At 46.8% G+C, this 25,304-nt stretch overlaps 1 protein-coding gene across 3 annotated transcripts in view; it reads left to right on the top strand.

The window, feature by feature from the left end:
- Positions 1-25,304, top strand: part of CLTA (clathrin light chain A) — a 142,534-nt gene that overhangs the window by 50,653 nt on the left and 66,577 nt on the right. For all 3 annotated transcript variants that reach the window (XM_078676538.1, XM_078676537.1, XM_078676536.1), the window contains exons 3-4: positions 12,414-12,531; positions 17,027-17,138. In XM_078676538.1, coding sequence (XP_078532664.1) covers positions 12,414-12,531; positions 17,027-17,138 — 230 coding nt within the window. The remainder of the gene's footprint in view (positions 1-12,413; positions 12,532-17,026; positions 17,139-25,304) is intronic.

Genomic DNA, 25,304 nt, shown 5'->3' with positions numbered 1-25,304 from the left:
CCCAGGCGGAGGGCGATGACCCCAGGATGAGGACTTCCGTCTTGTCTGAGTTCAGTTTCAGGCGGCTGTTCTTCATCCACTCGGCGACGTCTTTCATCCCTTCATGTAGGCTGGTTCTGGCGGCGGCGGGGTTGTTGGTGAGGGAGAGGATCAGCTGGGTGTCGTCGGCGTAGGAGATGATGTTGAGGTTGTGTTGGCGTGCGATGGCTGCGAGGGGGCTCATGTAGACGTTGAAGAGGGTGGGGCTGAGCAATGATCCCTGTGGTACGCTGCAGATGACTTCGGTGGCCTCTGATCTGAACGGGTGGAGGCGGACTCTCTGGGTTCTTCCAGTGAGGAACGAGATGATCCACTCCAGCGCCTTCTCTTGGATTCCGATGTTGCTGAGGCGCTGCACTAGGGTGCGTGGCAGACAGTATCGAACGCTGCGGAGAGGTTCAGGAGGATGAGGGCCGCTGTCTTCCCGTTGTCGATCAGGGATCTGATGTCAGTGGCTGCGATGAGGCCGGTCTCGGTGCTGTGGTTGGCTCGGAAACCGGACTGCTAGTGGTCGAGGGATCCGCTCGTCTCGAGGAAAGCGGCAAGCTGCCTGTTGACGGTCTTCTCGATGACTTTGGCAGGAAAAGGGGGGAGCGAGATGGGGCGGAAGTTCTTGAGGTCGGTGGGGTCCGCTGATGGTTTCTTCAGGAGGGCGCTGAGCTCGGCGTGCTTCCAGCTCTCCGGGAAGGTGGCGGTGTTGAAGGAGGCGTTGATGATGTCCCGGAGTTGGGGTGCGAAGATTGAGTCGGCCTTGTTGAAGACGTGCTGGGGGCAGGGGTCGGTTGGGGATCCGGAGTGGATGGTGTTCATTGTGCGGGTGGTGTCTTCGGTGCTGACCGCTGTCAGGCGCAGAGGGTGATGGTGGGGGGCGTTGGTTCGATGGTTGGGTGCGTGTTTGGTGCGCCGAAGCTGTTGTGTATTTCGGCGATCTTGCAGTGGAAGAATGAGGCGAGTGAGTCCCAGAGGTCTTGCGAGGGAGTGATGTCGTTTCCGGCGCTGGGGTTGGAGAGCTCTTTAACGATGCTGAAGAGTTCCTTGCTGTTGTGGGCGTTCTTGTCCAGTCGTTCTTTGAATGCCATCTTCTTGGTGGTGCGGATCAGCTGGTGGTGTTTGTGGGTGGCGCGCTTGAGGGCGGTCATGTTGTCTGTGGTCTGGTCGTTGCGCCAGGCATTCTCGAGGGTGCGGCAGTTCTTCTTGGAGTTAAGTTCGTCGGTGAACCAAGAGGCTTTCTTGCTGCCGTGTCTGCTGGGCGGGGTCTTCAGTGGTGCGAGGTCATCTGCGCAGTTGGTGATCCACTGTGTGAGGTTGCTGGCTGCTTTGTTGGGGTCCGTTGTGCTGGCGGGAGGGTTCTGGCTGAGGCAGGTGGTGAGCTGGTCGGCAGTGATCTTGTTCCAGCTCCTGCGAGGAGCCTGTTGTGGGTGGTGGTGGGTCGTGGTTCTTCTGAAGCTGAAGTGGACGCAGCTGTGTTCAGTCCAATGAAGTCCGGTGGAGTGGCTGAAGGAGATGTACTTGCTGGAGGAGAAGACTGGGTCGAGCGTGTGGCCGGCGTAGTGGGTGGGGGTGTTCACCAGTTGCTTGAGTCCGAGGTTGTCCAGCAGGGTGGTGGTGTTGCTGTCGTTGTTGTTTTCCAGGTGGAAGTTGAGGTCCCCTAGGAGGATGTAGTTTGGGGAGGTAAGGGTGTGCGGGCTGATGAAGTCTGTGATGTCTTCGCTGAATTGTGTGCGTGGTCCCGGGGGTCTGTAGATGAGGGTGCCTATGAGGGTGGTCTTGGGGTCAGTGTGTATCTGGAAGTGGAGGTGTTCGGCGGTGGTGAGGGTGTCGTCGGAGCTAGTCGTGATACGGATGGTGTTGTTGTGTACGATGGCTCCTCCAGTCTGATTGACGCGGTCCCTCCAGGTGACCTTGTATCCGTCCGGGATGGCGATGGCGATGTCGGGCGCGGAGGAGGCGTTCATCCATGCTTCCGTGAGGAAGGCGACGTCTGGTGATGTTGTGTCGAGCAGGTTCCAGAGTTCAACGGCGTGTCTGTGGACGGAGCGGGTGTTGAGCAGGATGCACTTGAGGTGGTTGTTGCTGCTGCGGTGTAGGTCCGGAGGCAGGTGAATTTGCAGGCTTGTCAGGTGAATGGTCCGTGGGTGCGTTTCGGGGTGGCTCGGTAGCAGGCGGGGGTTCGGCCGGCGTTGAGGGTGGCGGCGTCGTAGGTCCGTCGTGTGGTCTGCTGTCGATGGGGGCCAGGGGTCCTGGCGCGGGCCAGGCGCGGACAGGCGCAGACGGGCTTGCCTTTGGCATGCCTTCGGCGCACGATCGGCGCATCCGCAGCGCGGTCGTTCTGGGGGCGTCATAAGAGGGAAGGAGGGGAGGAGGGGTCAGCTGGAAGGCGGGAGGGAAGAAGCCAATGGGTGTGGGGGGGCGGGGCCGCACGGGAGGCAGCGGCGGGGAAAACGGGGGACGAACCAGGAAGAACTCTTAATAAGTAATCTCACTCACTCATTCACTCGGGGGTACAGAAAAAAGAGAACTGGGCGGGCAGGCACACGGGCACACAATTAAGGCGCAGGCAGTCCAGGCGGCGCTCGTGCAGGGTAGGATTACTCCATTTATGTGTAGCATAAAAAGAGTGTGGGCCAGAACACACCCTTGCCGGACCCCACGATCTATACAGATCACGTCTGTCAATGCCCCGTCCTTCCCCCACCTCACCTGAGCAAGTGTGTCGGCAGAGAACCTCACAATGATATCCAACAAGGGGGCTGGTAAACCCATCTCTTCAAATACCTTCCACGAAGATCGACATAAAGTTTGCCCTTGCTGGCTTGCTTGCCCTGGCTCTTCTCTTCCATACAGGCTCACTTTTGTTGCTCGCTGCTTTTGCTCCTATGAATTATGGCCTATCTCCAATTTCCTCCCTCGCTGATCTTGGATATCGGCCCCCTCCTCCCCTCCTCCCCTTTCCTCTCTCCCTCGCCTCTCCCGCGCTTACTGTTCCAGTCTCCTATTCATTCATCTTCCTCATCCAATTCACTCGGACACCACCACATCACTCGGGGACACCACCACATTTATTTATTTATTTATATAGCGCACTAAGACCCGTAGGCGTCTAGGCGCTATCACTCGGGGACACCACCACATCACTCGGGGACACCACCACATCACTCAGCCCAACTACATAATCACTCAGCACCACAACAGCACTGTCCTTGCTTGCTACCAACAAGCATTGCCATAACCAACAGGATTCTCATTAGGAAAGTGTAAGCTATTGGCTTTGTGAATAGCAATGCTATTATTTCAGATATTTTCAAAGCCAACATGTATTAAAAAAAATTGGCATTTACAATACCAATAGCTCACACTTTCCTAATGCGAGACCTATTGCTTTGCACATGCTTGTTATTTATGGATAGTAATGATTTCGGCTAGTTTCCAGGATGATGGAATCTCCATACCAGCCAGATTTGTGTCTGAAAGCAAATTAATGTATGGCCCCCAGGTTTCCGGGTTTGCCCTATATAAATCAGTGGGCAATCTGTCTGGTCATGTAACACGACCAGGGATGGAGGAGTTTATAGAGAACAACATTTCTCCAGTATTGGGGTGTCTTTCATAGATTCACATGCCTGAATCATTCCCCGTCGTCGGAGTGGGAGTCCCACGGTCCATAAAAAAGCAATAATATGCCTACCAAAAACCTTGGTAATAACCAACCAGGAAGTAAAGTAGCCCTAAGCTACAGTGCAAAAAACTTCCACACCTATGACTATCCTAGTCATTTTGTATAGACCAAACAGGCTCTCAGATTTTCTACTGCACATCGTGTGAAGGGAGTATCCCTGAGCTCTGCTCAGTACTTCACAACTTGGCTGGTTTTATTGCTTATTGAAGATGTCATCGTCTAAATCCCTCTTCAGACCTTGTGAATCTTGTGGAAAGCTTAGGCTGTTTATGGAAGATCCCCACAAGAAATGTATTTATTGTCTATATCCAGACCATGAGGTAAAGGAGTGTAAGATCTGCAGAACCTTTCCTCAGAAGACCCTCAGAGACAGGGAAGTTTGTCTTCTCCTTTGGCTGCAGAAGATCAAGGACCAGGATAACCCCCTTTCTGAGGTAGGGAGTATAGCCTCGGGATCTTCTATGTCCCCTAGAAAGAGGAAAGCTGAGGTAGAGATAACTTCTCCTGGGGCCAAGGTGTCGAACAGCCCAATCCTCCAAGGATTCTGGTGTGCCTTCGGCTTCTACTTCAAAAAAGGCATCTCCACCTTCTAAAGCTGGACCTGGAACGCCCCCGAGAAAGTCTGGAAAGCCTTCATCTTCCAAGAGACTATCTCAAAAAATGACTTCGTCGACGCATCTTCAACGTCGACGGTTACCTTCTCATCGCCGAAGCCAAAGATGGTAATGTCTTCAGCCTCTTCTCCGTCAACGCTGGTATCAGTGACAGTTCGGCCCATATCGTCGACAGAGGTAATGCCATCGATCGCCGACGCCCCATCATCGGCGAGAATTCTAAAGGTCCCGTCGACGAGCGCATCGTCGTCGAAGCATACCTCGACAACGCAGACCTCGTCGACGAAAGTCATCCCATCGACTGAGTCCTCATCGACGAAGACCACCTTGCCGTCAACGGCCGTATCGTCGACGAAGACTACCTCGTCGTCAAGAGCATCATAGACGAAGATTGCCTCATCGACGAAGACGTTGTCAAACATCGTCGACGACGAATGTCCTGTCGACGAAAGTTACTGTCACGTCGATGGTCACTATCGTTGCACCTTCTCAGTCGACGGCACCGTCAACTGTTGTTCCGTCGATGCCTCCTCTCTCATCCTGTAAGGAGCTACAAGTCTGGTCTGCTGCGCCGTCTGCAGTCTCATTAGCTTCGCCGTCTACGACAGCTACCTTATTGGAAAGACGGGGCTCCTCCTTGGCGGTTCTTTCCCCGCTGAAGTTGCCAGAACAACTGTTAGACTCTGAGGAGGATGAAGAATCTGATGAGGATGAGAGGTTTTGTGCAGCCAGGAGTCCATCTGAGCTGCTTATAAAGTACCAAGATGAGGATCAAGAAGAAGAACAGTTCCTTGAACCTAAAGGTCGGGCTCCTACCTCGAGGCCTATGGCACAGATGCCGTTAGATCTCCTCAACAATTTACAATATATGCTAAACGACTACTATTGCCGGTTCCCGCCATCTGAATCGGGCGAATCACACCTTTCTACCCCTATGCCTCAAGCATCTACGGCAACCTTTAGACCTCCAAGGCAATCTTCTCCGGTACCAGCATCAGAGACACGACCTACAGTCCCTCCTTCGCCAATACCATCTCACCATACACAAGGGGATGTCACTTCTGATGAAGACCGAGAAGAAGGAGAGGTGGATGATAAATCAGTGTTGACGGAGTGGGACGATTATCTAACACAAACCCCTTCTCCAACTGACCCACCTGCTGCGGACTCTCCGCCTGTGGATATCGGAGGATTCCATCTTATAATAGAGCGACAAAAAGATTTTTAATTTCAATGGTAACTAACAAGGTCGACTGTTTCCTGTATGATTTTAAAGATCAACCACAGAAACGGGTTAAGACAATACCAATAATTGACTTTATTTGGAAAGAGGGTCTAAAGATAATGTCAACACCGAATTCTCTCCCTGCAGTGTTGCCTCGTGTAGATAAGAAATACAAGGCACCTCTCACTTCGCCAGTATGCCTTAGAGGACAGTCGAAGACTGAGCCAGTTGTCACCCAAGCCGCTCAGAGACGCGCCATGAATCCATCTTCGCAGATAACCGCTCCACTGGACAGGGATGGCAGACGTCTGGATTCCATCGGCAAAAAGGTTTTGACTATAGCTGCAACTACAGTCCGTGCTGCAAACTCCCTAGCGATACTAGGGAGATACGATGGGCAGATGTGGTCAGACATATCGCCATACATTGAAAAGCTTCCGGAACCTGAAAGATCTGAGGCAAAGAAGATATTGCATGAAGGAGAGTGTACCTCTGCAGAGATGATTGATGCTGCAGTAGATGTAGCAGCTACTGGTTTCAGGCAATTGGCGGGTGCAGCAGTGCTGAGAAGTCAAGGTTGGCTGAAATCAACATCCTTCCGCCAAGAGGTTCAGGCTAAGATCATAGACATGCCTTATGATGGGGAGTTTCTCTTTGGCCAAAATGTGGATGAAGCATTGCAGACCATAAAGAAGGACACGGAGACAGCAAGATCGCTGGGGAGTCTGCAATTTCGTAAGGCGTCCTTTTGTGGTGCAAGAGGACGTGGCAATTTTTCCAACAGAGGGGGATACTCTCAACAACGTACGTATCAAACCACTCAAAGTAATCAGAGGTACCAACCGTACAAGCAACAAACGTACGGTCAGCGAGGAAACAATTATTCTCAAGCAAGAAGGAAGTCTTCTTATCAAGGAAGAGACTCCTCCAAAAATAAATGAGACGGACAGCCTGCCACCATCTCTACCCATTCCAAAGCCGAAAATTGGAGGAAAAATATCCCGTTTCTTATCGAATTGGTAAAAAATTACTACAGACAAATGGGTCCTGGATGTAGTGGCCAGGGGCCACGCGTTGGAATTCGTCAAATCCCCTCCAAATTCTCCTCCAAAGGGTCCACCACCAGCTCATCTCAAAGAGCTGTTCTCCCAAATACATGTAATGATTCGGAAAGGAGCGATCAAAAAAGTTCCTCAATTTCAAAGAGGAAGAGGGTTTTATTCGAGATTTTTCCTCATACGCAAGAAGTCGGGAGAATGGCGCCCTATCCTCGACCTGCGTGCCCTCAACAAATGCCTCAAAAAACTGTCCTTTCGGATGTTAACACTTCAAGAAATTCTCCAGTTTCTCTCGGAAGGGGATTACATGGCAACCCTCGACCTTCAGGATGCTTATTTCCATGTGCCCATCCTTCCCAGGCACAGGAAGTTCTTAAGATTCAGAGTGGCTGGCAGAGACTTTCAATTCAAGGTTCTCCCATTTGTGCTTAGTTATGCTCCCTGAGTTTTCACGAAAACATTAGCTCCAGTGGCAGCACATCTTCGTTTGGAAGGCATTCAAATTTTTCCATACTTGGATGACGGACTTATCAAGGCCAGTTCTCTTGGAACAGCAAAAGCACATGTTCAAAGGTGCCTCTCACTTTTTCAGTCTCTGGGTCTCTCAGTCAACTTTGAGAAATCCCATCTAACTCCGGCTCGAAGAAAGTCTTTCCTGGGAGCCACATTAGACACTCAGCTCACTCAGGCTTTCGTTTCAAAAGAAAGGCAACTCAAGATCTACAAGATGGCTTCACTACTACTACAAAAAGAGTGTGTTTCCGTTCGACTGTTCAAATCTTTCCTAGGGATGATCTCCTCTTGCATCCTTCTGATTCCCAACTGTCGCCTCAGAATGATACCCTTACAAGAGGAACTCAGTCTCCAATGGGTGCAAGTTTCAGGGTCATTCTAACACATGATAAACGTAACTCCTCGAATGAAGGAGGTTTTCCAATGGTGGATGAAAAGAGACAATCTAAAAAACGGATGTGCATTCCTGACGGAAGTGCCAAGGTTTACCATCACCACGGATGCTTCCCTGGAAGGATGGGGCGCACACCTTCAGGGAATGACGGTCAACAGAAAATGGAGTGTACAACAGAGGAAGTGGCACATAAATCTCCTAGAGCTATGGGCCATTTTTCTAGCCCTGAAGTCTTTCCGAGCAGTCATCGAGGGATCCACAGTTCTGATTCGAACAGACAATACAACAAGTATGCATTACTTAAACAAACAAGGAGGTACAAGGTTGGCCCTACAAGGAGGTACAAGGTCGGCCCTACTATCTCAGCAGGAGCAGGAGATTTGGGATTGGGCCCTGGATCACAAAATCAATCTGTCAGCAGTTTCACGTTCCAGGGATTTCCAACGTGTTAGCAGACTCTCTCAGTCGGTCTGCAATATCCAATCACGAGTGGGAGATCCACCAACCGACTCTAGATAGAGTCCTTCCGGAGTGGGGTCACCCCGACCTGGATTTGTTTGCAACGAATCAGAACCGCAAATGCCTACGCTTTGCAAGCTGGATTCCCCACGGGAACTCATGCGGGGATGCGCTTTCGATGAACTGGTCTCAGATATATGCATACGCCTTTCCTCCAATTCCGTTGGTTCCCAGAGTCATCCGGAAGATGAAGAGGCAACCATGCCGCCTGATTCTCATTGCGCCCAGATGGCCTCGACAGTATTGGTTCACCGAACTTCTCCTCCTCTCGGAGTGCAATCCCATTCAGTTGCCACCAATACCAAATCGCCTAACCACACAAGGTGGTCAAATTTTCCATCTGGACCCAGCCTCCTTGAAATTAGCAGCATGGCTCCTCACACATTGAATTTGCCCATTTAGGGATCCCGGCGGATCGTCTAGAGGTTCTAGCCAATGCTAGAGCGCCGGCCACAATTAAGACTTACAAGCTCAAATGGAAGAGGTTCTGTGCCTGGTGTCACTCGGCTAATCTTCATCCAATTCATGCTAAGCCAGAACAGATCTTGCCATTCTTTCCTCATCTGGCTAGATTGGGTCTATCTCACTCCACTCGAAAGGTATTTTTGGCTGCCATCTCCAGGTTCTGTCAGGACGGAACTACTTCCCTTTATTCATCAAGAATAATTCAGCACATTTTTAAGGGATTATTCGGGATGTTTCCTCCTGTTCGACGTCCATCTCCATCCTGGTACTTAAATGTGGTGCTCGCTCAGCTCATGCATCACCCCTTTGAGCCTATTCATAAATTGGATCTCAAGTTCTTTCTTGGAAGGTTTCCTTACTCTAAGCACTGACATCAGCAGGGAGGGTCAGCGACATTCAGGCGTTCACGACTAAGTCTCCTTTTTTGCAATTCACCTCAAATTCATGGTGCTGCATACCAACCCGACCTACATGCCAAAGGTTCCCGCTGACTTTCATCTTAATGAGCCGGTGATTCTAAAGACATTCTTCCAAATCTGCAAACAACGGCGTAAAGAGCCTTACATTCACTAGACATCAGAAGATGTCTCAAATTCTACCTCCAACGAACTGCTACATTGCGGAAGACAAATCAATTATTTGTAGCATATGGAAGACTACGTCAGTGATACGCTGTATCCAAACACACTATAGCCCGGTGGGTTTCCTCAGCAATTAGCCTGTGTCACCAGCAAGCAGGAAGACCTCTACAATCTTTGCCAACAGCGCATTCTACAAGAGCGGTCTCCTCTTCTACTGCTCTCTTCGCTGGTGTGCCTCTCCATCAGATTTGCAGGGCAGCAACTTGGTCCAGCAGGCATACCTTCACCAAACATTACTGTTTGGACACTGCAAGTGATGCAGATACTTCGATGGGAAGAGCAGTTCTACGCAATCTTTTCAAATAAGGTGAGTCTCTGTTTTCCCTCCTCCTCTTTGCTCTTTTTTAGACGCTAATTCTGACATGTTAGCCTCTTTCTCTAACCATACATGTATACTGTGATATGAGTAGTGTCTAATGAGCATGATGTTTTGTTCTGCTATCTACTCTGATTCAGGCATGTGAATCTATGAAAGACACCCCAATACTGGAGCAGAACAATATTTACTTACCTGTAATCTGTGGTTCTCTAGTATTGGTGTCTTTCATAGATTTACATGCACCCGCCCACCTCCCCTCAGAGGCTCTTTCAGGCGATTATGTGGCTTTCACTCCTGTGCGAGAAAATCTGAGAGCCTGAGCCTCTGGGGAGAACATTCTAGTGGGTGCTGTCGCCTGATTGGTGGCAGTTTGATCTATACAAAATGACTAGGATAGTCATAGGTGTGGAAGTTTTTTGCACTGTAGCTTAGGGCTACTTTACTTCCTGGTTGGTTATTACCAAGGATTTTGGTTTCCTATAGGCATATTATTGCTTTTTTATGTACCATGGGACTCCCACTCCGACGACGGGGAATGATTCAGGCATGTGAATCTATGAAAGACACCAATACTAGAAAACCACAGATTACAGGTAAGTAACTATTATTCCATAAAGGTAAAAAAACAAATCTGCAGCTTTCGAGGTGAAACTAGGTTGAATATCCTTTGCATCTCTCATTTCTGTCACGTCTATGGGAATAGAGCTGTTCGAAATGGGACGTCCAATCTTGTGGCTGGATGCAAAAATCAAGGGTAGATTGACGACCGTTAAGGCAGCCTGCTGCTATCTTCTATAAGGACTTATTATCTTTCTTGGATATTGCTACATGTAATTCAGAGCAAAGAGAACACTACCACTTTTTCTTTGCTTCAGATGTCACATACTGGTTCACCTTCCTGTGTTTGGCTATTTCGGGCTGGATTTTAGACTTAATAGCCATAATAAGCTAACTCTTGGCTTTCCTACATGCTCCGTTATACCAGTTGCCAGAGTTGCGCACATTGTATCCCCTGCGCCTATGTTTTCCCAGAGCATCTCTAACATGCTCTGCTAATTTCTCATAATTTTTTGCAAATATCTCAGTTCTGGAAGCAAGAGCCAGCTTGGATAGGGTCTCATAAGTAGCAGCTGTACTTTGTTTGATTGTTTCCAACACTACCGGGTTTTTCATCCCCCAATCCCATCTGATTGACTTCAGTTTGTTGGTATATGATAGCGATTCTGTGTCGTCGTTACCAGCAGCTGTCTTCGCTGGGGTTGCTCCATCACAAAGCTTCATGCGTAAGGCATTGTGGTCCCTATCTGAGCGATCAAGTATGTCCATGTCCACAATCAAACCATTGGTTATGCCTCTTGAAACAATGAAATGTTTTTTCACCTTAAGCCCTTCTTCAGGCAGTGGTAGTAGTGTCCTCTTGCTGCACATCGCTGACCTCACATTTTAGGGAATTAGTAAGGAAGGTGGAAGATTGGTGTGGGGGGGGGGAGCATTCTGTGTATCCTTAACTGCCTATGTTTTCTGTTTTTCTGTTTTATGTATTTGCTTGTTTGTGAGGAATAAGCCGGGCAGTGCTATGCTTATCTGGTTGGCTGGCAACAGTTCCTCTTTTTAAAGTGAATATTTCCATTATCTTAGGTGATGGCTTATAGTCGGCACCTTCTTGAAGCCAGCATTATCACTGTCGCCTAGTTCCCTCTTGTGGGCATGGTGCGATCTCCAGCATCTGATGCTTTAATCTGCTTTGATGGTGAATTTCATCTCTGCCATTAGGAATATTTCAACCACTTTATAACTCGGATACAAAGAATTAAAAAAATGAAAGCTTAGTTTCTCCGAAGAATTTGAAGTCCTTTCAAAGACCTGTGGAAACTTTGCCTAGTCGTTTTCTAGTAGCAGATGCATTTTTTTGCTGATTTAACATTGTGCTCTTGGTGAAAAGGCTTCATGACGTCTGATTCACAACAACAAGGTTGTGCCTAGAATTGATGTTATGACAGTCCTACTGTGTACTGGCAGCTCCGCAGCCCACTGCCATCTGCAGGATTGGCCTGTGTCGCTCATTATAAACTATGGGCTAAAAGGCACTGCCTGGCTTTTTTAAAGTGCACCATATGTGAAAAAAATACTGTCCTGCCAGTCTCAGCTGCTCACTCCTCCCTTCCACTGGAGGATATTTTTATAAAATGTGTAGGCCTTATTGAGAATCTGTCACACCCTAGTCAGTGACAGACAGACGGAGCAACCAGTGGGCCGCAACAGTGCCATTATAGGAACCTGAAAAAAAGCCTTCACCTACAATAGCCTTAAATAGGTTTCTTCTCCCTACTACATCCAATAAGGGAAACGTGCTTAGATGAGGTAACCCACTCCCCCTACACTTAGCATATGTTCTCATTTAAGGCCCATCTGACGAGTACAAAAACGGTGTTATTTTAAAAGCAGATTTATGTGATCTGTAATGTGTTAACTAGAACTATTGACCATTAGTTCTGTAGGCATCACTCTTTGTTCTCTTTGTACATTAAATTAGATTGTCAACTGGTTGTCCCATATCTTCTTGCCTGAAGTCGTCTTCAGTATAAAGTTGCAACCACTAGGCAAAGCTGGTGGTGTTTGTGAGAATGAAGGATGCTGTTGGATAAAGTGTAGCTTCAAAACAATTAATAGCTAGCCAGTGCAAAGTAGGCATTTTAGGTTTTAGTAGTTTTTGCCTTTGCTAGAAATGCTTAGTGTTATACGGTTAGGCTTACAGCTCTTAATTTTATGTCCCACTGTTAATATTTGCCTTTAGTGAGACATGTTTGATTACATATTATGTTTATTACCACCGTTCAGCTTTGGGGCTGATTTCTTTAGCTTTAAGAGTGAAAGCTATCAAAGTAGAGCCAGGCACCACAGGACTGCTTTCTTTTCTAAAGGCAAATCATTTTTTTGATTTTGTTTCCAGGAGACTAATGGTCCAACAGATGGCTACTCTGCTATTTCCCATGCTGATCGTTTGCAGTCTGAACCAGAAAGTATTCGCAAATGGCGGGAGGAACAGAAGGAACGTTTAGAAGCCCTTGGTAGGTGACCTGCATACAAGAGGAATAGATGTGGGCCTCCATTTAGATAACCTCGGAGGATGGGATAAGTACTAATTTAGTGAATATAATGGCTCAAAATCAGTTATGGATTAACATGTGTGCCCGCATTAGTGTTTTCTGTTTCTTTCAATTTAAAATTAACTCTGTCAAATGTGAAACCATTAAAGTAAGATGTATTTATGTATTTGACCTGACCAGTGGCCGCACCACAGAGAGAACGCACTGTCCTGCTCTGAGCTGCAGCACACTCAAGTGTGTGTTGAGTACAGCCCTGCATATGCAGTATGGTGCAGGCACAAATGCAAAATATTCTTTCACTTGCATTGGGTGATGCCACCATGCAAATGAGGGAACTCCCCCTTGAGATTGCTCCAGTGCTCATTTAGCACCACCATGATTCATATTTAAAAGTGTCAGTCATGTAAGCTTCTGCTGTGCCCTCTGTAATAATCTACCCAGAGGGGTATGGCAGCAAAGCAGGTGCCCAAATGCCCATTGTGCCACAGGAACCCAGTGTATAATATAGCCTTTTTCTTGAAAAACGTCGAAACCTCCTCAATTCAATAACGTAACTCTTATGATATTGTGATAATTTAAGTGGATTGATTTGTGGTATCCATGTCATCTATTCTCATCGTGTGGGTACTGAATCCCCTTGACCCGCGCCAGAGGGTGTTACTTTACACCTTCCACTGACTCCTCCTTCCAGGAACCCTAGCTTCATTCAACATCAGTTACTCCTACAGTAGGTCAATTGATTTTCCTTTGAAGAGCAATCAAACTTGCTTCACTGTTTCCTCATAAGCAACAAAGGTCTATATCAATGTTCCGTTTTGGATCTCTTCGAAACCAATCATTTCTTTCCATTGTAGAAGTTCAAGGTGCCTTACTTTGTGTCCCAGGTTTATTTTCAGTGCAATGACTGGCGGTTTTCAGTGAACTGCAGAAAGCTTACTTGATCTACAAGTCATGAAGGAGCATAGGCAATGCCTCCTATTCAGTGTCGAACCTGAGTAACCATTAAAAGACTTTTCTCTCTTGCCTGAGTGCAAATTACTGCTTACCCTGCCCATGCCACTGGGTTGTCACAAGGATTTTTGCCCTGGAGCCTTCCTTTCTTAAGCTGCAGGAAGTCTGTTGACTGTTTTCGTGCAGCATTTGCTAGTCAGGACTTCGTTAAGCGAGCTGTCTGAGTCCAGTCTGGACTGATCTTCAGAATCCTTTATACACTTTAGTTCCCATTTAATAATTCAAAATCATCTTAGCCTTCAAAAAGGCTCTAGTCCAATCAGGACTTTGGTAGTTTCAATGGAGCTAGAAGACCTTTGATACTTAGTCTACAGCCACCAGTGTGACCCTAGATCCATTCCAGGAGAATACTGTCGTCTTCCTGCGGATCCTCATCAGTCATAAGCACTGATTTTCCAGATCTTTTTTCCGATTCCTGGAGACGGGACACTGGGGCACTGAACTCTGCCTCTTTTGGATTGAAAATATTGGAAAATATTTCCAAACCCTTTACTTGATTAGTTATTTGACGTTTTCAGCACCCAGCGTGCAGTTGCATCCTTCTCTAATGGAAAATTAATTATTTTCCTTTCAAGAATTCCTTCACTTTTTGTGTGCCCTTCCTGTGGAAAGAAGATGGCACAGACAGATATTCACTCTATATGGTTTGCCTACCACAAAATCACCACAGAGAGACCTGTGCCCACTGTCAGAAGTTTTCAAGAAGAACTCTCAAGGACCGTGAAGAAATCAGGCTGCATGGCCTCCTAGAGAGAAGCTAAGATACAGGAGCTGCATCTTCAAAAGGCCTTGGAGAAATTCAGCCTTCCTCCAAAGAGCTTTCCTCTCACTTTATGGACTTCTAAAGAGGGAGATCCAGAGAGCGACATCGTCAAAGACTGAGCACTGCCGGTGTGCGGGTCAACAATCTCTACCCCGTCTCCAGGTTCCTGATCACAGCTGAAGTAGTAGGGGGCTGAGTAATGATCCAGCTGCGGAGTGCTGTTAAAATACAACACTCTGTAGCTGGATGTCTTGATTGCACATGACTGAGGAGCGTGGTTAAACGAAGATTCCCCTCACACATCCGCAATAATTTGTATTTAGCACACATACTGCGCATGCATCGAGCAATACAGTATTGCTAACCGTTGGTAATTAGGGCACCATTCAGTGCATCCCTGAATATAATGAAAAGTCACAGAGCAGCAGGGGCAGGATCCCCAGCTTCTTATAGGGCTGTGGTTCAAGTCTTATCCTGGGAAAGGAATTGAGGTAGGTCTTCCCCTTTTCAAACCTGTCCTTGCTGCTCTGCCTCCTTTTTGAGACTCATGGCTTGCTGGTTCCAATACTCAGCACCCCATTCCTATTCTGTTGCTGCCATGGAGTCTCCTCGTTGACAGGGCCGGACTGGCCATAGCGGGCACCAGGCGTTTCCCCGGTTGGCTGCTAAAGTGGGGGCCGTTTTTGGGCACCTGGGGGCTGTTTTTGTTACCGGGGGTCGGCAATATCGCCCCCACTAACAAAATCAGCCAAAACTGTCCCTCGCAAACTGCTGGCTGCACTCCCCCTCACCACAGGGTGGGGAGGGGAGGGGGGGAGGGGGGGGCGGGGCGGTTGAGCAGTGTGCCAGGGCCGGTTTCTGTTCCCAGTCCGGCTTTGCTCGTTGACAACTGAGTAATTTAAAAATATATATTTTTTTCTGTAAATATGTATATGTGAGTGTGTTTGGGAGTGATTGAGGTCAAATGGGGTTGAATGGAAATGTGTATCAGTGTTTTATGAGAGTAAAAGGGAGTGAGAATCTGAATGTGAGAGTTTGAGTGAGTATGAGTGGAAGTGTGTTAGAACGAGTGATTGATTGGAGGTTGTGCGACAAAGTGGAAGTGCATCAGGTGTAGATAAAAATGGTGCAGCAGGTGCAGGACCCAGAGCAAGTGAGTGTTAGTAAGGCAGTTAGTGAGAATGCGAACCAGTAAGTGAGTACATTTGTGAGTGAGTAAAAGTGTGTGAGACTGAGTAAGTGAGAGAATGTGAGTTAGAGTGAGAATGGAGAGAGTAAATCGAGAGAGAGAAAGAGTAGGGCACATTTTGAAAATAATGAGGTCCACTCCTGCCCTGTCACACTACTCACTTTCAAAGATCACCAGCCGCCACTGGAATAATTAATATTTCAGCTATACTGTCTATGAATGTCAATACCATGTGAATATTGGAGAAAAAAAGCGCCCGCATAGGAAAATCCACATTGTTTTGGATCGGAATCTTGCGATTGTACTCCATCCTTCAACAGACTAGGTTAATTTGATTGACTTCTTATGCCAAAGGCCGCTGAGGGCACACACTGGCGCTTGAATATATTAAAAAGTTGAGACCTTTACTATCCCTGTATGCCGTTATGTTTTGCTGCACCCTTCCATTCGACCAGGCTGAAGTAATATTTGCCTTTTTGTACAGCTTGCATCTTTTATAATTAGTTATCATTTTCCATATGTGGCCGTACTTTCCGCCTGAGGATTACGTTCAGCTACTTCAGATGACAGCAGCACACATGTACAGTACTACCGATACTGTTGGATACATGAGAACTTTGTGTTTGGATTCGGTAAGAAATTGAACTGGTACAGAAAGTTGTCCTGTAAACTAGGTTCACAATTTCATTTGAGTGCATTTCTAGTTCCATGCTATTCACTTTTTGGTGATACTGTCTTTGAATTTTAGAGGCTCTAATTATTAACCTTGTATTTTATTTTTAATTAATTTAATTTGTCATCCTGGCAGCAGCAAGTAGGTGAATGCAGTTTGCTCATGTCAACCAAGTAGGCCTCAAAGTTCTAATGTGCTCATAGACTTCCGCTCTTTGAGAGTCGTCCGTGGCTTAATGTAGACCGAATTATGTCCACTGCAAAACTGTCGCTACTGCACGGGAGGAGTGTATCACATGCTTTGTTTAGGTAGACGACAGCACAAACATGCTTCATGATAATTTTTATTCTTAATAAAACCTTTGCTTCAAAGAAGATCAGAAGTTGAAATAAAATAGCGTTGAGTGTTGTATTCACGTGCAAATAATTTGGGCACTGAGCTTTAAATGGAAACAAGGAAGCTCAGTCATAGCAGTAGAAGAAAAATCTGCTCATTCGTTTAGCCAACATGGTTAATATTGGAAATGTGCTAAGAGCTAATTAGACCAGATGAGTGGTATTTAAAGCCTTTGCAGTGTACTGATGATAAAAAGCTCCTTTTTCTAGTTACTTTACTGAATGAGGGCCATACTTAGATAATAGTGCAAGTTTCCAGACTTTTTGAAAGCGCATGGCAATGAAATGGGTTTGAAACCTAATCTGATTTAAGTAGTGCCTTTGAACATGTGATTCTTCATTGTAAAACCCACTTGCCATTAAACCTGTCTGAATTGCCAAAATGCCAAAGGCTTGATTTAATATGTGTATTGTTCAATCCTTAGATGCAAACTCTAAGAAGCAGGAGTCTGAATGGAAAGAGAAAGCCACCAAGGAGTTAGAAGAATGGTATTCGAGGCAGGATGAGCTACTACAGAAAACTAAAGTAAACAACAGGTAATTATTTAATTATATATGCATTAGTTATTTAATATTTTCCTCACTGTTCCTGGGCTGCGGTTTGAAGGAGAAAATGCTGTGCTTATCCGAAATGGAAGACCAGGGATAAAAGTGAGCTTGTTTTTTTCCACCACCATAAACTTCTATATGGAGATTTAGATTACGCTTCTCCAAAGATAATCTTTGACTGAATTCATGACATTATCTGGGGTGTAAACAGATCACTCAATATTGCACCTTTAAGGTTATTAATGTTTGGGAATGTTAAGATAAAAACAGTAATAGACATTTCTGTGGCTTAAATGAATTCAATCTATGGGATCATGCCTTTGCATCTTTGGTCCAGGTCATCTTCGCTACAGTCTCGTCCTCTTGTTTTTTTGGTGTTTTTTTTCTCTCCTTGGAGAATTCTCAGTTGTTGTGTGATAGCCTTACTCAACTGACTTTTATATTGGTCTTTGCATACTGAATACTTAATTTTCTCATTGTTTGTGATGTAGACTCATACTCTTTTTGCCCAAATTGAAGAAGTGCATGGTTTGTGGGATGTTGATTACTTATTGTTGTTATCGCCCTTTGTTTGATATGGTTTCTGGCAGCATTCTGTTTTTCCAACCTCTGCATATCCTCTTGTGCTCCCTCTGTGAAATGCCCTCCACTCTTCTTTATTTCCCTAGTTTTCCGTAACGGACACCTTCTTTGTGTCCAACAAATGCACTTATTTTGTGGCTGTGCACTGTACTCAGACATTACTCTTTCTGCATAGTACTCTGTGGCCCCATTGTCCCAGAGACCAGCCCATTTCCCCTTTCCTTAATTACCTTGTTGTATGATATGAGTTACTCAACACAAAGCATTATTTTCAGGAAGTGTGAGATCCAGAGGAGGCAGCCACCCTAAAGCCTTTTATACATCTAACCTCACCTGAGGGTATTAGTAAAGTTGATGAAGTAGTGGATGCCTCGTTTATTTGTAAACTAAACTGACTCTGGAGTTCCCTTTCATGAAACTCTACTGTGGCTCATCTCCTTGGTCATTGCCGCTGGTGCTGAATACAATAATTGGAATTTGTCCACTGTGCGGTTGACATCTGTTCCTCGATGCATACGCTTTACCACTGGACCATCACGCCTTACCTATGTAGGCCTCATTGTGGTTGAGGTTCCAGAAATACTTCGAAAAGAGCATGGAGGCTTTAAATTTATAGCATGGGAATTGAGTGTTTCGATTGCTTCGAGTCTCACATAGTAGGAAAGCTACAGGCAAATGTGCTTCCATTGTAGGTGATATTTTATCACACTTTTCATCTCCAACCACTTGACTACCAGGGAATAATCCTTTTAAATGTTAAGTATGGCACCTGAACACAGGCAGTGTCTGTTGCTCACCGAAAATCACATATATAAAAGAGGATAACCAGTTACACGAAAAACTTTGCATGCCAGATGCAATAGGAATGTTCATTTCGGCATAAAGTTCTAAGGAACCTCTTTTGTACTTCCTCCAAAATAGAAAAGATCCCCAGAACCCAACTGAATGTGAGGTCTGTGAGCTTATCCGATATTGGTAGCTCCAGCTCTGTCACTAAACGCTAGCCCGGACAGGAATCTTTCTTCCATTTTTTTTTTAACAGATGTCCTTGGGTTCTACTTAAACGTTGAACTGCTGGATATTACAAAGTCTGTGACCTGGGCCTTCCCTGATCTGTCTCTTTGTCTCTCGAAGGACCATTGTTGAATCTGGTATGAGGCTGTCACTTTCAAAGTTTCCATACACTTTGCAATGGGGGTACCCCTTTTACCTTGTAACTAGAACCTCTATTCCTGAAGACCTTTTGTATGAATCCGTGTTTTGATCCGTAACATAACCATGAGCGATGGAGAGCCTTAGGTGATTTTGCATTGTCATAGTTAAATAGGCTTAGGTACGTTCTGTTAACAGTATTCTGTAGCTTTAGCAGTTTGAGGATGAGCTCATATGCGATTTTTATGTATATTTTGCATCACTCCAACTGCACCATTATAGGTGACCAAGCTTGTGCCACCTGATTGCCATTTTGCAAAGAAAAGTATTTTTTTGAGTTATAAAGTGACACCCTTCGCCCATGTGTTGGATGTGGAGCCCAGATACTAGCCCCAATGTGTCTGGGGTGTCCTATGGCTTGTGGACAGTTCGAAGGTAGCTTCTTAGGCTTCAACCTTTCAAATATGAGGGTCATAATTGTTGCTACATTTAGTTATGGGCAGCTTTTCTTTAAGTGATATGGGCATTTGATAATATTTGCCAGATTCCCTCACTTATAATCCATTTTTAGGTCTCGCCTGTGTGGGCTGCGCACATGCGTAGTCTTGATGGTGAGATTTTATGATTTAGAGGAGCTTTCACTAGTGGGCTTTAAGCCCCGCCCCTCTTTCCCATTGGCGGGCGTCACTTTGTGACGTATAGTTTTCTCTTTTTAAGCCATCCCACTTAGACAGGCTCGCCTGCCTTCCTTGTGCCGTAAAAGGTATCTTATTTTTATGGGGCCAAACACATGGCCCCATAAAGATAACAAACCTGGCCAGACCGTCCAAGTGGGACGGCTCAAAAAGAGAAGAGTCTACGTCATGGCAAGCGCTTGTAGACAGAACATCTGCTTTAGACCGTGCCCCCACAAAATGCCCAAGTCTGCCCTGTTGTAATGCCACCTCCCTTCAAGAACACCCACCCCCTTGTTTGCCAACAAGTGCGGCCCTGAGGGAGCTCGAGCGGGGCGAGTGTGCCGCCCTGGGGGGCGCTGCATGGTAACGTCACGAGGCGGTTATTGTCCAGGGGTGGGGGCGCCGCGCGGCAGCCCTCCCTCCCTGCCTCCGCTGAGCCGTGGGGACAGCCTCCGCCTCGCGTCAGGACCGCAGCAGTGCCAACACCCAGAGCCCAGATTCCAGGAGCATGGCATCATCGAGGATGGAGACCAAGCCAGTCATAACGTGTCTCAAGACGCTGCTCATCGTCTATTCCTTAATCTTCTGGGTGACTCCGGGACCCCAGCGGGGCTCTGCTTGCTGTGCCCTCGTGCACCCTGCGCTTTGGCATCAGTGGGGGCTTGTTTTGTGTATAAAGGGCATCTTGTTATTTGATTGTGAGATTGCATCCACGTACTCCCTCCTTCCCTCTGCATCAGAGAGACGCGAGTCTGCTGCGCGCGGAGCAGGAGTCTGCTGGCGCACCAGCGGCTGCTGCGCGCACTCAGTGCCTGTCAGAGGGAGGCAGTCTGTCTGCAGAAGAGGGAGCGACATATCACCTGCTCCCCTCATCCATGGCCGAGGAAGGAATATGAGCCCCTCTGTCATGTCCCACGAGAGAGGGAGACTACCTGCCTGAGCAACAACTGTACTGTCTGTGACATTCATATCAGTCCCTTAGGGTGGGAAATGTGCCCCCTGGGCTCAGTCCTTCTCAGATGGACAGTGTCTGCTTGGGGAATGTTTTCACTGGATGTCCGAAGAAGGGATATGTGTCCCTCGCCCCTGACTGTGGAATATGTGCTATGCGTGCCTGTTGGCCTCAGATGAAGACCATCTGCCTGGGGAATGAACACACTATCTGAGACTTTCATATGTGTCCCCACGTCCCACCCCGACTTTCATATGTGCCCCGTCCCCGAGTCTGGGATACATGTCCCTGTCAGCCTTAGATGGAGACCGCCTCCCTGGGGAATGCCTTCATTTGTTGTACCAGGGAGGGATATGTGCCCCTGACTGCTGTGGGAAATGTGCTCTCTCCTACCCAACTCTCCCCATTCGAGCCTGCCTGCCTGGGGAAAGTCTGCTCTGGCTGTGTGAGGAATTGATAAGTTTCCCTCGCCCCTGTCCATCCCCCAGGGAGCTGCCTGACTGCGGGAATCTGTGCACCAGCTGCCAGGGAGGGTTATGTACCCCCGACGGAACTCACTGTGAAAGGCATATCTGCTCTGCGTCACTCCCTGTACGAGGGATATATCTTAGGCGCGCCACTGACAGTGAAAGGGATATGTGCCTTTCGTCTGTCTCTCTGTCGGAAGGAAACTGCCCGGGTGGACAATCTCTATGAAAGAGGGGTCGCTGCTTTGCCCCTTTCCCTACCTAGAGGAATCTGGTACCTGGAGAATGTCTGCACTGGCTGTGTCTGGGGAGGGACATGTTCTCCCTCGCGCCCATCCCTGTCAAAGGGAGACAGGCCGCCTCGGAGAATCTCTGCTCTGTGAGAGAGCAATTCTGGCACTTTACCTCCTATCCCCTTCCTTCTAGAAACAAAAAATTCTACCACTGCCTGTCACAGGGGTATCAGCACCTGTCACTAACCCCGCCCTTCTAGAAAGTAGAATTTACCACTGATCCTACCTGTCACCGGGGTATCTGCACCTAATCTTATCACTCTTCCTATCATTCAAGAAGTGAAACCATCTGTCCCCTATATCTATAACTGCCCCTTCTTGCAATGGGAATATCTGCCTCTCGCCCCTAACCCATCTCCTCCAGCAGTCTGCTATCACCTCTGCCTGCTGAGGACTATCTGCCCCGTCAGGCCTGCAAAAGCAGCAGCAGCCCTGCCCCTATCCATCTGTGAAAGACGATATCTGTCTGCCCTTGCCTGTCTGTTAAAGCAAAACATGCCTCTACCTACCTCTGGAGGCCTGGCAGGTACTGTCTTTCTGAATTTGCATCCGAAAGTTTATTACTGGCTGTAAAAATAAACTACTGCGCCTGCTGCCTACAAGAGTGGCAATAACCCGCCCCTTGCCATTGAAATAGGGCACCGGGAATTTCAGGGTGGTACCAGCTCTACCAAAGCGATTGATTGCCCTGCCAACCGAAGAAGAGCGTATCTGCTCCTCGCCCACCTATTTATAAACAGAATGTCCACCCTGCTTCCAGGGGGAAGTGCTAAACATTTTTTGTGACCTGCCTGCAAAAGTACAAAATTGAAAACCTGTCTGCCTTTACCTGCCTTGTGAAAAGGGTGTTTGCCTCTGTTAGGGAAGAGAGCTGCCTGCTAGGCCGTGGGAAAGGAGATGAATGTATGAATGTGGCACTGTTGAAATCTGTCCCTGTCGTGTCCAAGTAAGTAACAGTGTCACTCCTAGACCGGGCAGATTCCCCTTCCCCAAGGCAGGCAGGCAACAGGGCAGATTTGCCTTTCTCTTGCAGTCTTTCCTTAGACCAACAGGGCCTATTTGCCCTTTGCCAGACAGGCAGGGCAGATTTCCCTTTCCGCAGACAGGCAGGGCAGATTTCCCTTTCCGCAGACAGGCAGGGCAGATTTCCCTTTCCGCAGACAGGCAGGGCAGATTTCCCTTTCCGCAGACAGGCAGGGCAGATTTCCCTTTCCGCAGACAGGCAGGGCAGATTTCCCTTTCCGCAGACAGGCAGGGCAGATTTCCCTTTCCGCAGACAGGCAGGGCAGATTTCCCTTTTCCCAGACAGGTAGGACAGTTTTTATTTCCCCAGGTAGTCAGAGCAGATTTCCATTTTCCCGGACAGACAGGGCAGACTTTCCTTACCCTAGGCAGACCTGGCAGTTACCGCTTCATGCCTGCCTTCCAGCGGACATGTCAGACCCAGCTTTCCAAAGTGAATATCTGCGAACCCTGTCCTGTAAAGAGATTATCCACCTCTTGAATCCGTTCTGATCTCCTGGTTATAAAACCAGGTCACCTGCCGTCAAGAGCGAATCCTCTCCCTGCCCTACCTGCAAGAGTGATGCACATCCCTAGACATGTGGCCTGGCAGATAAAAACATGTTTGTCCCTCCCATCATGGCTAAGAAATGAAAGTCACACTCCGCCTGCCTGTGAATCAAGTGTCCCGCCGGCACGCAAGGGAACCCGTTGTGCCCGTGAAAATATCCTCTGTCTGTGTTAGTCACGACAGAGTATTTACAGCCCTCCAACATGTCTTCAACTGCGTGACTGAGGAAGGGGGGACGCCAGGCGCGCCTTGTTTGTTGGCAAAACATGATCACGTCCCCTGCTGCAGAAGTTTTGCCAGCCTGCCTCATAATATGTGCATATTGGTTGGTGGTGATTTCTTCACTGCAATGGGTTGCTTTCGAGTTTAGATGGAGGCGGGGCAAAGTGTTAGGGTCTATGAGTCATTAGATGACACCTGGGCACTTCTAGAACAAGCATTTTCAATGCAATAGGTCTCGCATTTGCGAGAGTTTGAGCTCTTGGCATTGAAAATGACAATTCCTTTTATTTATGCGTTGAAAACCTGCAAGCTGTGCCTAAACAAGCACTTTGTACTTCTATTCCTTGCTTATGAGAAGCAAGGCTGGCAGTCTTCTTTACTGCAAGCCTTGCTTTTCGTAAGCAAGGACTATACATACAAAGTGTGTGTTTATGCGCCGCTTGCAGGTTTTCAAAACAAATTAATAAAAGGCATTGTCATTTACAATGCCAATAGCTCCAACTCTCGCAAATGCGAGACCTATTGCATTGCAAATGCTTATTATGTTAGTGTTTGGCATATGTTTGAAAGCGCACTTGAAATGAAGCTAGGGAAACTAGAGAAAATACATTGACCCAGTAGTGTTTAAAGACCAAATCCCTATAGCACCCTGCATTACACTTCGTTTGAATTGCTCTGACCCAGGGGGTCTCCAACATTTTATGTAAAAAGACCTACTTGAAGTAAAAAAAATATTTTCCTGAGCTTCCAATATTATTAATGTTGTAACTGCGACTAGTGGCCGCTGTGATTACCAGCAGCGGTCACCTTAGTACATCAAACATGGTTGCCAGCATTGGTGTAAGCTAGTCTTCATCAATTTGAAATTCCTCTTAATGGGTAGAAGGTTACAACCGTAGCTGCAAAGCTCCTGGCATCAAGGACATATCAATGATTCTTTCCAATGCTGCATGATTTATTACTCAAATATCAGCTTCAAACTTATTTTGGCATTTCATCCATTTTTTTCTCCAAATATAACGTTATCGGTTCTCAAAATGCGTCAATTTTTCTCTCATACACTTTTTTCAACTATGTCATACAAATTTTTATTTAATCGAGCAACATTTTCAAATGTATACAGCTGGCCTGCACACAGGAGGGCTGTGTACAGGTGTATGGAGAGCTACTATTAGTCCGCGAGCTACATGCTGGAGAAGGCTGCTCTGGTCTGATGAACACCTGATGCACCGTGCTGGCTTTGTTTAGGAAGGAAACCCTGGATCTGCTCTCAAGTATTCTGATGTTCACATGCAATCTCCTCTCTCCTCATGGACCTGACGCCCAATTTTGCATATGAGGAGGATTTGCTCTGTTACACACGGTTTATCCCCTATCCAGACTATGCTGGAATAAGTGATTAAAGATATGCCTCTAATTATCCAGGTCTCAGTGATTAGTTTATTCAAGTGGTGGTGGGATTGTTGTATACTTTAGTGGTTGGGAAAAAATCCTGTTGAGAGTGACATGTTTACCGTGCATGTTGGCTGTCCGTGTGGGAAAGAATTTCTTTGTGCACAATGTAAGTCTAATCCTTTGCTCTAATGGTCTATGCTTGTCACGTGGTCTCCTTGCGGACGTTTGGGGTAAGTGAAAGGTGGGGGGAGTGATGGTGTCAGAACATCAAAAGAAGGAAGGGGGCAATGATACAAATGAGGAATGTTTAACATAACTTTCTCGACTTTAATTATTTTGACCGTGTCAAATATATTGCCTGATAATTCCTTCATTTTCAGTTTGTGCGCAGCCTTAACTCCAATGATTTCATCCTGGCCGGTTGTAGAATACCTGGAAAGGACTTTGTAGGAAAGTGGATTATTATTTTGGGTGGACAAGGATCAATAAAAAGCAGTGCATCTACAATAATAAAAAAAAAATACACATCATTATACTCAACCAATTTTAAAATCGAGAGAAAATGTGTGAAGGTAAAATAAGCCCAAAATAATATAAATCCAATAAGGGGAAACCGTTTTATATGAAAATAGTGTGCAAAAGCGCTACACCTTTCCATCATTTCATCTCCATTCTTTTCCTCCTTTTGAAGCCTTTATGAACAGAGCATCTACTACCTCAGTCTTGTCTGATTGTCCACGATGTTACCTTATGATTGATCTTCCCTTAATTTGTATAATTTTGTATACCTGTTAAACATTTTAATGAAACAGTTTGTAATTATAATGCAGTGAAAGAAAAC

The sequence above is a fragment of the Lissotriton helveticus genome, chromosome 2_1 (assembly GCF_964261635.1).
Source record: "Lissotriton helveticus chromosome 2_1, aLisHel1.1, whole genome shotgun sequence".
Taxonomy (NCBI): domain Eukaryota; kingdom Metazoa; phylum Chordata; class Amphibia; order Caudata; family Salamandridae; genus Lissotriton; species Lissotriton helveticus.
This window is presented reverse-complemented; position numbering and strand designations above follow the sequence as displayed.